Genomic DNA, 17,185 nt, shown 5'->3' with positions numbered 1-17,185 from the left:
TTCTCTGCTAGTGGAGTCTGTCCTCTGTGACTTCACCCCCACTGTTAAGTCTGGGATCAGCATGTAGAATAAAGGAATATACAACATGGATCACTGTCCCAGCTGCTCTCTAGCCTGTGGACAATATGGAGGAATACTAACAGAGGATCTAAGGCTGGAGACTGGCTCTTCTGTTGTCATGGACTCTGATGAGGACGACACATGAGAGGTTCACCAGAGTAGGTCCTGAAACATGGAATAGGAATACAAGAAGGACCCAACTCACATGATGTTGCAGACAGAACCTCAGCTGCTGTTGAAGAGAGTGTAGTGCAGGATTGTGTAGTATGCTGTACTACAGTGCAGTGTTTTGTGAGTCCAGGTTGTAGCAGACAGCAGCTGTGTGCTCTGGTAGAGCTGCAGCATCACAACACACAGAGGTTTTTGTACGGCGACTTAACCAGAGTCAATCACTGTGGTGGACTTTTGGTGGAGGCACCAGACTGGATGTTGGAAGTAAGTATCTGAAAAAGATTGAATATTCTCTTTGTTTGTGTTAATAGATCTTTACATCAACTGGCACTTCTCCGAAAATTTTTTTTTTCAACAATTATGAAAATTCTGAATCATTGCGTTTCAGAATTTTTGATTGAAAATAAATGTGAAACTTAAAGGTTTTTTCATTATTCACTAAAGTAGCTATTAAAAGGGATCACTCAGGAAGTATTCTTGCTTTTTAAACAACTTAACTAAAGTCTAAAGAAGCCGTGAATTAAGCAGCAATAGGAGGGAGGTTTTTGTACGGGCAGTGATAGGGATTGTATCACTGTGGTACACATTTGGTGGCGGTACCAGACTTGATGTTGGAAGTAAGTGAAAAACTTGACTTAAATGGATGTAACTTTTTGAGTGTCTGCTTTTTTATAGAAATGTCGAGATTTTTTTTTCTTTCAGTGTTCACTTCTATTTAGTATTTAATTTTATTGAAACCAGTATGGTTAGACCCTTCCAAGCTTAGAGATCATACTTTTTTTTTTTCTTCATTGATCTACTTTCTATTGAATCCTTTAAAACAGCTTGATCACAAAGTTTCTTGTGTTCTTGCTTTATGTTAAAGTCATTTGTTCATGGGTGGATTTTCTCATCATTTAACACGATTTGACATGTGGTTTTTGGTTATGTAAGCCCTTTCATTTTGATATCTATACTTATGTTAATATCTATTTTGTCAATTCATGAAATACACTGTAGATTTAGACATTTTGCCAGGCTCAATTTATTACATCCTATACCTGAAATGACATTGTCATTTCCTGAAAGAACACCTTCATTTGATTCCTTATATATCAATATACTAACTCATGTTCATGTATTAAATTGCATTACTCGGTTTGATGACACTATGAAAACTTATTGATGTTTTCAAACTGATCCTAAGATTCGAGTCGTTGGTTGAAATAGCAGAAGTCCATCTCTGCCATCAAAGACAATCTCTTAAACTGCTGTGTAGTTGTGGAATCTGACGTATTGTGTTTGTCTCCAGGCAACCGTGCCCCCACCCTGACGGTGCTGCCCCCCTCCAGTGAGGAACTGTCCAGTAAGAGTACGGCCACGCTGATGTGTCTGGCCAACAAGGGCTTCCCCTCAGACTGGACACTCAGCTGGCAGGTGGACGGGAGCAGCAAGAAGGGCCAGGAGGCCAGCAGGGGGCTCCTGGAGAAGGACGGCCAGTACAGCTGGAGCAGCACCCTGACTCTCACTGCCCAGGAGTGGGCCAAGGTGCTGGAGGTGACCTGTGAGGCCCACCAGAGCTCCCAGCCTACGGTCACTCACACCCTGAAGAGAGAGCAGTGTTCTGAGTAGCCCCAGGCTCACACAGCCCTGTGGAGAGGGGCTGCTTCCTCTGCTGGGACTCTGTTCTGTGCTCAGCCATTCTCTGTCCTCCTGATGGCTCACATGCAGACTAACAGGGAGCTTTGTTAGAGTCCACGTGTCGCTGCTGTTTGTAGACTGAGGTGTTATCAGTGCTAAAGTTGACGTGTTCTGCTTTTGGTCACTATTCACTCTGTTAGTTGGCTTTGCTTTGATGCTGGAATGTTGTTATTTTATTGGACAATAAAGATTTCTTGTTGAACTTGAAACTGCGGAATTTTGACTTTATTCATACGAATATTGATTGCAGTAATCCAAAAATAGGATTGTACATTGAAAATATCTCATTACAACACACTATTGTTGTCAGATAATGAAAGTAATAAAAAAGAATGATAGATTATCATTAACTGAATGTAGATATATCCATCCAATATATTGTCACTTATTTTTACCTGTCATCATGACAAAACATATAGCTTTACAGGAGAGCTTACATTTTACCACCATGATAACATGAGATTGTGGTGTTCACACACTATGGACAGACTCAACCAAATCTGATTCAGTCTGAATAACGTTTGATTTAATTTTTTAAAGACATTAATTAATTCTGCTGTGATACAAAGGGTCCGTAATCTGTAGGACCCTTATAATCTTATAATTAAGTGATAATCTTTCTTAATCCCCTGGGGCCAGGTGAGCATCTGGTGAGAGTGCTGCTCTTTTCTGGGAGTAGCAGAACCAGCCACCCTGACTATGCAAATCTCAGTTTCACTCCCACAGCTCCAATCTACAGTTGAAGAGTTGAGTCTAAAATACCCCGGCCTGGGCCAGGTGTGAGGGGGGCTGGTTTCATTAATATGGGGGAAGAGGAGGGGGGGCTTGTGAGTCATCTCACAAGCTCCCTGGCACACTCTGAGATGAACAAGCATCAGATTATTATTGAGGAAGAAGAAGTAGTGTTCACAGGGTTTTGTGGTTTGACTAAACGACACTCTCCCCAGTGGTCAGTGTCGGTACTTCAGTCTGTGAGTGGGTTAACGTAGAGTCCAGAGTCCTGTAACTCAAGACTCCTCCAGTGAAAGCTGTTCTCCTTTAAATCATTAAATCAATGTCTCAAACACTCATTATATTGGACCACATTCCCCATATGAACGTAGAACAAGTAGAAGTGCTTTCAGATGCAACCAATGACTGTGACAAGTTTATCTACGTTAGAAATGTGCATGATAGATAATGGCTGGGCACAGAACAATTCCTATAAGTAAAGACGCTTGAAAACTTAACAAATCATATGTGTCAAAGGCCATATAGTTTTTGCAGCTGTTGTGTAGTTTACGGCTACAACCGAGTGGCCCATTTGAAGACTGCAAAGCTTGGTGCTGTGGAGCAGAGGTGGGCGGCCCAGATGACCTCATTTGACTTTGAAGTAAAATGTTGTCCTGGCAAGGAAAATTCCAATGCAGATGCACTTTCTATGTTCCCCACAGCCCGGAAGAGGATCAGAGCCTCTGCCTCGGAGAAGACTGGAGGTTTGCCCAGCAGGGTGACTTAGACAGCCAAGCCCTGATTTAGAGATGGGGATCATGCTGAGCGTTCTGGAAAGAAAATCAATGACCCTGAAAGCTAAGCGGCTACTTCAACAGAGAAATAAATGAACCTTACATGATGGTGTTTTGTGCCGCAAAGTAATTGACTTTAATACTGGTGAGCAGCGCTTCTAGGTTGTGTGCCCTGTTTCCAAGTGCAGAGAGGTCTGGGAAAAGTAACATTCGGCTGCTGCGCATGGTGGAACGGAGAGGACCCTATCCCTCCCACGGCAACACTCCTTCTAGACATGAATGGAGGAGGAAGTACGACAGTTCCAATCTGGGTGTGTAGTCTGCAGTTTACAGAAGGATAGGGCAGAGCCAAGAACCCCTTTGAACCCCATTGCTGTATCCTACCCCCTAGAAGTGATTGCCCTTAACTTCCTTCCATTGAGTAGACCCAACGATGCCTACCAAAATATATTGTGAAGAGGCTTTAAAGAAAACTGGCAGACTTAACAAATCATAAACTGTACAAAGTGAGTTACAAAGTCTGCTTCACTCCTTAAGAACTTCAAGTCAATCATTTGAGAAGAATATCCTGTAGCTTAGTTAGTTATATTGAGTTTCAGTTTGGCTTGTTTCCTGTATCAACAATCCTGTTGTTGGAGCTGGGGGGGGGATGTAGACAGCGACCAGCAAGATGGCTGAAAATTCTCTCGGCAGATAGAAAGGCCATTACTCTCATGAAAACACTAGCAACTTGGTGGTGCCATTGACGGTCTGACGCTACCGTGAGTGAATAATAGTGACTAGACTCCCTGCAGTGCATCCTGTTGGACTAGTCATTGCTCATGAGGTGTTGATTAGGATTAGGATCATTCTTCACTTTGACGAACTATAGGGAAGTTTGTTTAGAGATCTGACTATGGAGCTGTATCTGAACAAATGGACGAGGCAAAGAGTTTATATTTACTACTTTGAATTGATAAAGTGTGCATTTAGTAGATTTGTGAATGTTTACCACTCTCAGCTGGATACTACACTAAGAAGTACCAATGTAGATCACAGGTCACCTAATCAGTTTAATCTAAAATACCCTGGACTGGGCCAGGTAGGGGGGCTGGTTTCATTACTATGGGGGAGTGGAGGGGGCTCTAACTCCTGTCTGAGATGAATGTAACACAGGAATGGAAGTGGTGACTTCCTCTCATGTCTTCATGTGAGAGTTCTGACAAGGACCATGTGATCTGATGTCGAAAACACAAGAGTTTATGACTGGTTAATATGATGACAGAGTGTGGATTAGTGTGTGGTGAGGCCAGATTTGAGGTTTCAGTGAGACAGATGACAGAGGCAGAAAGGTAGTTGATCATGATAGGTATGATGAAGATAATTAGGAAGGCTGACTAGGATGATTGTGGTATTTTTAAAACAGGTTACACTTTTTAAATTACTGTCCAGTTATTATTCAGTATCAGGGATGTTTACCAGCCTGATGAATGTATAACAGTCTCTGATGAACACTAAGTCTGAATGAGAGAGTCAGTGGAGACATGTTTTAAAAAAGATATATAAAGATAATGTTTTGTTCTTCTATAAGTCATTTCATATCTAAACGTTATGAGCCTAAAAGTTTTCAGGACTGCTGTGACATGAGAGTGGGTGAGTTGACATATGAATGTAATATCTGTTAACTACATCTGTTTATATTAGTTACTATACTGTTGCTAAGCAGTAATGTAGTACAGCAGTGTTATGTTACCTAACACCTAATACATTTACATTACATTTATGCATTTAGCAGACGCTTTTATCCAAAGCGACTTCCAAGAGAGAGCTTTACAAAAGTGCATAGGTCACTGATCATAACAATGAGATAGCCCCAAACATTGCGTGCAGCCAAAACATGAAACATAGATTGGGAAAACCAAATAAGTCCCAAAGGGAAGAACCATAAGAGCATGTAGTTCAACAAGTTACAATTAAACAACATGAACCTCAAAAGTGCAAGGGTGTACCTGTGGAAAAAAGCAAGCAACAAAAATATATTTCACAGCGAGTACAATAGTTTTAAGTCAGTTACAACTAACCAACAAGAGCAACAAGTCTCTCAATAAGAGTCAGTGTGATACTGGAGGAAACATCAGGTCCGGCCAATCATTCCTAAGTAGCGTTGTACTCCCTAATAGGACTAATAGGACGTGCACCTGCGCACTATTGGCCAGGTTGTAGTGTTCAATGGGTTTTGTGGTTTGACTAAACGACACAAACCGTTTCTCCACACACAAATACACACATTTGACAATGAACACCACTGATATATTCAGCTCAGTTTAACAAAGACCAGTCAGTGTTCCATGTCACTTTCTCTTCCCTCTCAGCACCTGCAGTAGGTCTCAGCTGTAGCAGTGCAGTCACTGTGCAGTCTGACTGAGGGAGGTTTTTGTACGGCTCTGTATCACTGTGTGAACACGTACACACTGTTAGGGTAGTGTAAACTCTGACAGTAGTAATCTCCTGCATCTTCAGCCTGGACTCCACTGATGGTCAGAGTGAAGTCACTCCCAGAGCCACCACCACTGAATCTAGATGGAGTCCCAGTCTGGAGGGTTTTAACAGTGTGGATCAGGAGTCTGGGTTGTTCTCCAGGTTTCTGGAGGTACCACGCTAGACACTGGTGACTCCATGATTGACCATTGTAACAATCTCCATACACATCACTGCTGGTTTTACACTGCAGAGAGACTGTCTGTTCTGGGAGAACAGCTTTCACTGCAGGAGTCTGAGTCACAGTGATCTGTCCTCTGGACTCTATGGGTGAAAAGAGAATGTTATTACCATACAAAAGCATCTATTTTAACTCAATTAACAGGAGGACATCATTTAATCATCCGTCGTTTGAGCTGTTTGAATAAATTGTGTTTCATAGATCTCTCTTACCCTGTATGTAGACAGCTAGAGTCCAGATGAAGATGGTGATCAGAGTCATGGTTGTTGTGGGTTCTGTTGTCATGAAGGACAGCTCTCAGTCATGAGGTGTTAAACTCACAGGACTATAAACACTCCCAGACCATTGAAGCATGTGCTGCCTATGCAAAGTGTCCTCTCTGTACAGACAGACTTTCTTGGACCCACAGAGAAACTGTAGTTGAAGAGATGTGTGAACTGAGGCTTGATGCTGTGTTGCAATAATGACAGTCTCTGTCTCTCTCTAGTGGTCAGTGTTGGTACTGTGACAATCATGAGGGCTGATTACGATTGTGATTTATTTTAAACTTACAATAATTTGTATGTCACGTCACAGTTGACCTCCTTTAGTCTCCAGTGTCATATTCAGTATGAGTTACCTGTTGTTTAGTAATAACAGCAATGATAATATTCTGCTCTGTGTCCTGTTGAATTTATAACAGCCTCACAGTCAGTGAGAACAGGTTTCAAACCAATCAATTAAGATTACTTTGTTTTTTTATATGTAATTTGATAGTATGTGCAACTTAACATGCTGAAGTGTCTTAAAGAATGCTTTGACATGAGGGTGGGATGGTTGACATTATGAGCATGTATTCAACTCAATGTTACAAAGGCCAGTCAGTGTTCCATGTCACTGTCTCTTCCCAGTCACTGTGCAGTCTGACTGAGGGAGGCTTTTGTATTCATTATACCACAAACACAAACTAATCATTATACCACAAACTCAAACACTCATTATACCACACTCCACAAATGAATGTAGAACAAGTATAAGTGCTTTTCAGATTCCACTCTTGACAGTGACAAGGGGACTCTAGCAAAGCTTCCTGTTACATGTTATAAATGAGCAGGATAGAGATAAGCTGAGCACAGAACAATTCCTGTAAGTAAAGAGGCTTTAAAGAAAACTGGCAGACTTTACAAATCATATACTATAAAAAATGAATTACAAAATCTGTGTAGTACTCCTTAAGAACTTCAAGTAAGTAATTTTGAAAAGAGTATCCTGTAGCTTGTTAATTATATTGATACAATGATAGTGAGATGTTTCAGTTAGGCTTATATCCCTTTATCAAAAAGGTCATAGATCATGTATCAGACTTTACTTAGTTCTATTTAAATGACACAAGGCTTCCAGCTTGATCCAGTGAGGAGACAGTAGAGACTTATAGTACATGATGAGTTAAGATGTTGACATGTGCAGCAACCCCACTGAGACTGAGCTCCCTTGGTGCCTTCAGCACCAGACACACCACCTCCACCCAGCACCCAAGCTCTCCAAGTTCAGCACCCCTCAAGTTTCCCTCTCCTCAGCTCAGGAATAGTAAAGCTGCACCTCATTCCCTCAACAGCCTCTCTGCCTACAAAAGCGGAGACACAGCAGGTCAGAGGGAGAGAGTAATACCTGAGGACAGATGGGTGACAGGTGGAGTGTGGCACCAAGGAACGAAGACCCTGAACTGACCTGTTATTTCTATGTCACTGTGCAAGAGTAAGCCGATACATCCCAGAGAAGCAAGGCTTCCTGAGGCAGAGGAAAACAACCTCCAATGACAACGATTCTACTAAAGACGGAGACCTGAGTATTCCTTGTGTTTTTCATTATTCATTAAATGCACAGCTGTGCAAACTTGATTTCCTTCGTCCAACTCCTCTGATCTGGCTACGCTACACTTAAGGGTCTCAGTTTGATTGCCACGCATGGTACACCCTTTCAAGGATAGAAGTACACTGTAAAAACAATCTTAAGCTGTACCCTAAAAGGACATATTCTATGGAAACTGTGTATTTGTTACTTCAGTGTATATAAATCAATCTGTAACCTATCTGTAAACCTTTTATTCTGTTACCTTTTACTTAATGCTTGCACCCTCTACAGGCCTGGAGGGTAATACTCTTCTAGAGTATTTGTCTAGAAGAGAGCCAGGTGTGGCTGATTGGAGGCAACAGCTTCTTGCGTCTGTTTTGCTATGCTGTAGTGTACACTGTTAACAAAGCCTTTATCTTTTTATTTTAAGACCTGCTTGACATTTTCTTTACTATGGAAGTAAAAAGTTGAGTTTATCCTACTCCACTTCAAGACATTCATATTTTATTGCTGTATGGCGAGGATGGTCAGTAATTGAACAGAATTTCAAGTCGGTCACCAGAAGGAAGAGACAAAAGGTCACTACACCTGTACTAATAAACATCTGTAATTCTTTACATGAGCATGCAAGTTTATTCTTGGCTACTGGTGATGGTTTCCTATGAGTTATCATACATATACCGTACATATCCTCATTCTACCTTTTTATTAAGTTCCCTTAATGGAAAACACACAAACAGAAAACCTTCAGTGGTCATCTTGTAGCATTTTTGTTATTGAAGATAATGGTACAGTAATTGTTGTTTAAACAGGTGAGCTACACTCCAGAAAGCAGATGTGATGCAGGGAGAGTACTTCCTCATAGCTTGGGAAGGTTGTTGTACGGCTGTATTTCACTGTGTGAACGGGTTGGTTTTGTTCTGCTGACAGTAGTAATCTCCTGCATCCTCAGCCTGGATGTTATTGATCATCAATCAACAATCAATATTTTATCCGGTGCCATGATACCTGCCTGATGTAAAGGTATCAGCAAAGTTGATGATCAATTTAGGAGCTTGTACCAGGCTAGGTCATCATCGATGTTACTGCTGGCTTTGCAGCTGAGAGTGGCAGAATCTCCAGACTGGGCCGACACCGCTGCAGGACTCTGGGTCATCAGGATGTCACCTGCACACCCTGAGATGAACAAGCATCAGATTATTATTGAGGAAGAAGAAAGAATACAAATCAACAGAAACAGCCTTCGTGTTAATTGTAAACTTCCTGATCTTTAAGGTCCTGAATGCAGATTTAGTTTTTTTGCAGAGTGAATATAAGTTCAGTAAGATCCCATTCAAAATATCTTACCCTTGGAGAGCATGGCCAGTACTACGATGGACAGGGAACTTAATGACATGGCTGTCTTGAGGTTCTGATCCAGTGAGTGACGAGTGTTGGACAGGCATGGCTATAAACACTGCTGACTACGCAAACAACACAACCTTTATATGCAAATGTTCCAGAGACTCTCACCAGTGTTACAATGTTGTGTTGCCTGATTAACGGTCTGATGCTACCGTGAGTGAATAATAGTGACTAGACTCCCTGCAGTGCATCCTGTTGGACTAGTCATCACTGAGGTGCTGATAAGGATTAGGATCATTCTTCACTTTGATGCACTGTAGGGAAGTTTGTTTTGAAGTCTGGGTTTGGAGCCGTGTCTTATACAGACAAGGCAAATAGTTTCCACGTATTACTCTGAATTGAGAAAGTATGCATTTAGTACATTCGTGAATGTTTATCACTCTCAGCTGGATACTACCCTTGTAGATCACAGGTCAGTAAAGATCAACTGTGATGTGATGAAACCCCTGACAATCATGGAATGTACATTAATATCATGTTGATTATGATGACTATCACCATTATCATTACAATTGTCGACATCATCATCTTTGTTTTCAGGGAGAGACAGAGGGATGTGTACAGTATGTGATTTGATGTTTCATGAGACCTCTACTGACCAGTGTTCCATGTCACTGTCTCTTCCCCTTCAGCACCTGCAGTAGGTCTCAGCTGTAGCAGTGCAGTCACTGTGCAGTCTGACTGAGGGAGGTTTTTGTACGGCTCTGTATCACTGTGTGAACACGTCACCACTGTGGTAACTCTGACAGTAGTAATCTCCTGCATCTTCAGCCTGGACTCCACTGATGGTCAGAGTGAAGTCACTATGTGATCCTGTACCACTGAATCTAGATGGAGTCCCAGACTGAAGTGGTGTAGCGTAGTAAATGAGGAGTTTAGGAGCTTCTCCAGGTCTCTGGAGGTACCAGGCTAGATTATTACCGTACACAGGACTACTAACTCTACAGGCTATGGAGACTGTTTCTTCTGCAGGAACAGCTTTCACTGCAGGACTCTGAGTGAGAGTGTACTGCCCTCTGGACTCTGGATATGAAAAAGGAAAAACAAATATTAAGGATACATCTTGATAATACAAAGCATATGCATTGCAGAAAACGGTTAACATTAGAGATAATACTGAAATTGATCAAATTCTGTTACATGACAGAACTTTCTTACCCTGTATGTAGACAGCTAGAGTCCAGATGAAGATGGTGATCAGAGTCATGGTTGTTGTGGGTTCTGTTGTCATGAAGGACAGCTCTCAGTCATGAGGTGTTAAACTCACAGGACTATAAACACTCCCAGACCACTGAAGCATGTGCTGTCTATGCAAAGTGTCCTCTCTGTACAGACAGACTTTCTTGGACCCACAGAGAAACTGTAGTTGAAGAGATGTGTGAACTGAGGCTTGATGCTGTTTCTCAATAATGACAGTGTTTGTCTCTAGTGGTCAATGTCGGTACTTCAGTCTGTGAGTGGGTTAACATAGTTGAGTCCAGAAGACAGAACACTGTAACTCAAACTCCTCCAGTGAAAGCTGTTCTCCTTTAAATCATTAAATTAATGTCTCGCTAATTATATCATACCACACTCCACAAATGAATGTAGAACAAGGAGAAGTGCTTTTCAGATCGCACTATTGACAGTGACAGGGGGACTCTTGTCAGCAAACAGCAGATCTTCCTGTTAGTCTGTATGTTAACTATCAGCAGGATAGAGAATGTCTGATTACAGGACAATTACTATAAGTAAAGAGGCTTTAAAGAAAACGTGAAAACACACCGAAGGAATGAAATGCTGTGCAAAGTAAATTCACAAAGTATTTGTCAATCCTCATTAAGAACTTAAGGTAAATCATTTGAGAAGAATGATGAAGAAAGTTTTCTCTTCATTAACGGAGTACCTAAGAGAGAGATAAAAGATGGTGCCCTCCCCGCAGTCATATCAAGGGACGTTTACCCAGTAATTTCTCCTGACCCTGGACATATATTCAACCTGACAAATAGACACAATCTACTCTTATCAATAGTAAACATACATGAGAACATATTAACTAGTATACAATGACTAGTTCTATTGATTTGTGAATAACATAAGTACATAGGAAATCCAATTTCTTTCACAAGAAGATAGCTTGTTATACTGTATTATATTGATACATAGATAGTAAGATTTTTCATTTAGGCTTGGCTCCTGTTGCACCAAGGTCATAGGTCATGTTGCAGACTTTTCTGTGATGAACGGAGTCTATCTGCCCAAATAAAGACAATTGGCTCATAGATGATTGAGGACTACGAGAGGTGCGTAGGAGAGGTAGAATATGAGGAGGGAGTGAGAGGGAGAAAAAGAGAGTTTTGTGTGAGTCGTGGAGAGAGGAGGTTGATTGTGGCCAGCGATTTGACAACCGGATCCCAAAAATGTAATATATTTCTTTTTACAAGCAATGTCACAGAGGGCTTCACATTTGCCCATAGAACTGCCCCTCAACCAACCTAAACTCTCAAGGAAGACAAAAAAAACTCCCAGTAAAACTCACTGAGAAAAATGGAAGAAACCTTGGGAGGAACAATTTGGTGAGGGATCCCCTCCTCCAGAGATTGTTGGTGAAAGAGAGGTGCAGAACGCTAAACATAGTCATGCATCAGGAGTACAGACATCCAAAGTTCAACTCAGTGCTCAGAGTTTGCAAATGTTTTCACATGGCTTTACAGGACAGCCAGGTAGATGGACAGGTAGGGGCCAAAAACTCCCTGTTGTCCGTCAAAGGAGACCGATGTCCACTTGGTGACTAACTCCAACATTGGCAGACCGGCGACCAGGCAGATGTTGACAGCTCAGGGGTGACAGAGAGAAGATATCAGGATTAGAGAATACAAAGGAACAACTAACAGTTACAATAACAGTGAGGGTGAGGTCTCCACCGGTCAAGTGTTAACTAGTGCAGCAGTTTAGCAGACAAAAGGGTATTTGATGCTTTAATCGGAACACTGCTCCTAACTCACGCCTCACTTCTCGACCTCCCTCTTCCCCCAGTTCAGTGGTCACCACATTTCCCCTGCCCTCATTGTTGGTAGGGAAACCACAGAAGTGAGGAGTCATATTAACTCTGGACTATGATAGTTGGGGTTGGTGTTAGGGTCTATTTTAATGAGGTGTGTTTAGTTGGGCTGGATGGTTAGGGGTCAGGACTTTTATAAGGACAGCACTATCTTTTGTACTTTAATAAAGCTATTTATTTTTTGCAATTTGGAGTCTGCATTGCTCTGTTCACCTCTCCCTCATCCTGTACAATGTACGGTCCGCTACATGACTTAGTTCTATTTAAATGACTTTAGGCTTGAGACATGAGACAGTGAGGAGACAGTAGTGATTCCTCAAGGGTTGGGGAGGTTTTTGTATGGATGTATTTCACTGTGTGAACGGGAAAGCTACAGTAGTAATCTGCTGACAGTAGTAATTTCTTGCATCTTCAGCCTGGATGTTGATATAATGATACCTGCCTGATATAAAGGCCTCATTAAAGCTGATTTGGGAGCTTGTCCAGGTTTGTGATGGTACCAGGCTAGGTCATCATTGATGTTACTGCTGGCTTTGCAGCTGAGAGTGGCAGGATCTCCAGGCTAGACTGACACCGCTGCAGAACTCTGGGTCATCAGGATGTCACCTGCACACTCTGAGATGAACAAGCATCAGATTATTATTGAGGAAGAAGAAGTAGTGTTCACGGGGTTTTGTGGTTTGACTAAACGACACAAACCGTACTCCCGTCTCCTGCCTGGTTATTTACACAAATATTACAATGAACACCACTGATATATTCAGCTCAGTGTGACAAAGACCAGTCAGTGTTCCATGTCACTTTCTCTTCCCTCTCAGCAGCTGCAGTAGGTCTCAGCTGTAGCAGTGCAGTCACTGTGCAGTCTGATCGAGGGAGGTTTTTGTACGGCTCTGTATCACTGTGTGAACACGTACACACTGTTAGTGTAGTGTTCACTCTGACAGTAGTAATCTCCTCCATCTTCAGCCTGGACTCCACTGATGGCCAGAGTGAAGTCACTATGTGATCCTGTACCACTGAATCTAGATGGAGTCCCAGACTGAAGTGTTTTAGCGTAGTAAACAAGGAGTTTGGGAGCTTCTCCAGGTCTCTGGAGGTACCAGGCTAGACAGGGATTAGAGGTTCCTGCTTGATACACATCACTGCTGGTTTTACACTGCAGAGAGACGGTCTGTCCTGGGAGACCAGCTTTCACTGCAGGAGTCTTGTGTGTAAAGAGAGAGGTTGTCATTCTTACATCACTTGGCCAGTAGGCTCACCTCCTTCCTGTAGTTTGTCTCATAGTTGTTGCTGATGAGTCCCACTACATTTGTGTCATCTGCAAACTTGATGAGGTGATTGGTGCTGTACCTCAGCATGCAGTCATGTGTCAGCAGGGTGAAGAGCAGGGGTCTGAGCACACATCCTTGGTAGACCCCTGTGGTCAGCATGATGGTGCTGGATGTGTTGGTGCTGACCCGTACCGCTTGTGGTCTCCCAGTGAAGAAGTCCAGCAGCCAAATGCAGACATATGTGCACTCCAAGCCGGTCCAGTTTCCAGAAAAGCTGCTGAGGGATAATGGTGTTGAATGCTGAACGAAAATCTATGAACAGCATTCTCACATACAACCCCTTAAGGTCCAGGTGTGTGGGGCTGGGTGGAGGGCAGATGATGTTGCATCATCAGTAGAGCAGTTTGTCCCATATGCAAATTGAAGACGGTCCGGGCAGGGTGGGAGGATGGATTTGATGTGCTGCATGACTAGCCGCTCAAAGCATTTCATGATAATGGAGGTCAGTGCAACCACCATTGCACTGACCTCCTGGTCATTGAAGCATGATGGAGGTGACTTCTTTGGCACAGGAATAATGGTGGTGGCTTTGAAGCACGTGGGAACAACAGCCTGACTCAGAGAGGTGTTGAAGATGTCTGTGAGGACATCTTTGAGCTCCTCTGCACAGTACTTCAGTACACAACCAGGTATGTTGTCTGGACCAGCTGACTTGCGGGCATCGATCGTGGAGAGAGATCTTTTCACTCTGGCCGTAGACAGACAAACAATCTGGTGTGTTGTTTTGTGCTTCAATGCGACCAAAGAAGTTATTGAGGTTGTTTAGTGATGTTACTGGGTCTGTGGTGGAGATTTGTAGTCTGTGATGGCCTGGATACCCTGCAACAGACTCTGTGTATCTCTGCTGTCTCTGAAATGTCTGGTAATCATTTTAGCGTATTGCTGTTTGGTCTTCCTGATGCCACGGGACAAGTTTCCTGTCAGTCATGGCTTCGGGTTAGCACGGGTGGTGATGGTTTTGTCGTGTGTGACATCATCAGTGTACTTGGTGATGAATGCAGTGACGGTCTCTGTGTACTCCTGGATGTCTGTGTGTTCATTGTAAGTGGCTACCTGCTTGAACATATTCCAGTCTGTGGTGTCAAAACACACACGTACCTGCTTCTGAACCAGTTTGATGACTTTCACCTGTGGTCTGAGAGCCGGTTTCAGCATGACGGTGATGTTGTCAGAGGCAGAAAGGTAGTTGATCATGATAGTGTTGATGATGATGATTAGGAAGGCTGACTAGGATGATTGTGGTATTTTTAAAACATGTTACACTTCTTTAATTACTGTCCAGTAATTTTTCACTATAAAGGATGTTGATCAGCCTGATGAATGTATAAGTCTCTGATGAACACTTAATGTGAATGACAGTCAGTGAAGATATGTTTCAAACATATATATAAAGTTAATGTTTTGTTCTTCAATAAGTCATTTTATAGCTAAACGTTATGAGCTGAAATGTTTTCAAGACTGCTTTGACATGAGGGTGGGATGGTTGACATAATTGGCATCACTGATATATTCAGCTTATTGTAACAAAGACCAGTCAGTGTTCCATGTCACTGTCTCTTCCCTCTCAGCACCTGCAGTAGGTCTCAGCTGTAGCAGTGCAGTCACTGTGCAGTCTGACGAGGGGAGGTTTTTGTACGACTCTGTATCACTGTGTGAACACGTACACACTGTTAGGGTAGTGAAAACTCTGACAGTAGTAATCTCCTGCATCTTCAGCCTGGACTCCACTGATGGTCAGAGTGAAGTCACTATGTGATCCTGTACCACCGAATCTAGATGGAGTCCCAGACTGAAGTGTTTTAGCGTTGTAAATGAGGAGTTTAGGAGCTTCTCCAGGTCTCTGGAGGTACCAGGCTAGACGGGGGGTAGAGGTTCCTGCTTGATACACATCACTGCTGGTTTTACACTGCAGAGAGACGGTCTGTCCTGGGAGAACAGCTTTCACTGCAGGAGTCTGAGTCACAGTGATCTGTCCTCTGGACTCTGGGTGTGAAAAGAGAACATGAAAGGAAAAATACATATTAAGGTTATATATTGATAATACAAAGCATACACATTGCAAAAAACAGTTCACATTAGAGGTAATACTGAAATTGATCAAATTCTTTATCTCCTACATGACAGAAGTCTCTTACCCTGTATGTAGACAGCTAGAGTCCAGATGAAGATGGTGATCAGAGTCATGGTTGTTGTGGGTTCTGTTGTCATGAAGGACAGCTCTCAGTCATGAGGTGTTAAACTCACAGGACTATAAACACTCCCAGACCACTGAAGCATGTGCTGCCTATGCAAAGTGTCCTCTCTGTACAGACAGCCTTTTAGGACCCACAGAGAAACTGTAGTTGAAGAGATGTGTGAACTGAGGCTTGATGTCTCAAAAACCACAGTATGTCTCTCTCTAGTGGTCAGTATGGGTACTTCAGTGTGTGAGTCCAGAACACTGTAACTCAGACTCCTGCAGTGAAAGCTGTTCTCCTTTAAATCATTAAATCAATGTCTCAAAGACTCCTTATACCACACTCCACAAATGAATGTAGAACAAGTATAAGTGTTTTTCAGATTCCACTATTGACAGTGACAAGGGGACTCTAGCAAAGCTTCCTGTTAGTCTACATCAGGGGTGGGGAACCTTTTTTCTGCCAAGGGCCATTTGGATATTTATAAAATCATTCGGGGTCCGTACAGAATTATCAACTTCAAAATGTGCCTGCTATATTTGGTCAAAGGGGGGGTAGGAGAGCAGGGATAGAGTTCAGCATCCTCACAACCTGATGTGTGAATCTGTTCAGCGGTCAGGTGGAGCTGGCCCGGAGGCTCCGGTACATTCTCCCAGATGGCAGGAGGCTGAACAGGGTGTGGGAGGGATGGGTTGCATCAGCAGTGATGCTGATTGCTATAGGGTGAAACGGGTGTTGTAGATGTCCGAGAGTGGGGGGAATGGGGCACCAGTGATCCTGCTGGCTGCATTCACTATACGTTGCAGGGTCTTCCTGTTGCATGCAGTGCAGCTTCAGTGCCATACAGTGATGCAGCTGGTCAGGATGCTTTCAATGGTGCCCTGGTAGAATGTGCACATGATACTGTAGGTGCCTGGGCTCTCGCTCTCTTCGGCGGAGGAAGTAAAGTCGTTGGTGATTCTTCCTAGCCAGCAATGTGGTGTTGGTTGTCCAGGGGAGGTCCTCAGTGATGTGCTCTCCCAGAAATGTTGCACTGCTGACCCTCACGACAGCAGCGCAGTTGATGATCAGTGGTGGGTGCTTGGTGGGACCTCTACTGAAGTTGATGACCATCTCCTTCGTTTTCTCCACATAAAGAGAGAGGTTGTTATTCTTACATCACTTGGCCAGTAGGCTTGCCTCCTTCCTGTAGTTTGTCTCGTAGTTGTTGCTGATGAGTCCAACTACAGTTGTGTCATCTGCAAACTTGATGAGGTGATTGGTGCTGTACCTCAGCATGCAGTCATGTG

General features: G+C 42.9%; 1 protein-coding gene and 2 gene segments (V, D, J or C); 1 reads left to right on the top strand and 2 right to left on the bottom strand.

The window, feature by feature from the left end:
• The first annotated feature begins 91 nt into the window (after positions 1 to 91).
• On the top strand, positions 92 to 2,114 carry LOC134007484 (Ig kappa-b4 chain C region-like). The segment is given in 2 exon segments: positions 92 to 495; positions 1,523 to 2,114. A coding segment is annotated over 1 exon segment (246 nt).
• Positions 2,115 to 5,844: 3,730 nt separating this feature from the next.
• Positions 5,845 to 6,405, bottom strand: LOC134007290 (Ig kappa chain V region BS-5-like). The segment is given in 2 exon segments: positions 5,845 to 6,197; positions 6,327 to 6,405. Coding segments are annotated over 2 exon segments (426 nt in total).
• Positions 6,406 to 9,602: 3,197 nt separating this feature from the next.
• On the bottom strand, positions 9,603 to 15,933 carry LOC134007905 (uncharacterized). The gene is made up of 7 exons (XM_062447622.1): positions 15,855 to 15,933; positions 15,369 to 15,702; positions 14,818 to 14,854; positions 14,188 to 14,331; positions 13,648 to 13,971; positions 10,507 to 10,588; positions 9,603 to 10,371 (listed from the first exon to the last, which is right to left on the bottom strand). Exons 1-7 carry the CDS (start codon positions 15,925 to 15,927, stop codon positions 10,058 to 10,060), a joined length of 1,308 nt encoding a protein of 435 aa, XP_062303606.1. The 5' UTR covers positions 15,928 to 15,933; the 3' UTR covers positions 9,603 to 10,057.
• Between the last annotated feature and the right edge of the window lie 1,252 nt (positions 15,934 to 17,185).

This window comes from Osmerus eperlanus, chromosome 21, assembly GCF_963692335.1.
Source record: "Osmerus eperlanus chromosome 21, fOsmEpe2.1, whole genome shotgun sequence".
Taxonomy (NCBI): domain Eukaryota; kingdom Metazoa; phylum Chordata; class Actinopteri; order Osmeriformes; family Osmeridae; genus Osmerus; species Osmerus eperlanus.
The sequence above is the reverse complement of the archived record's forward strand: the minus strand, read 5'-3'. Positions and strand labels throughout refer to the sequence as shown.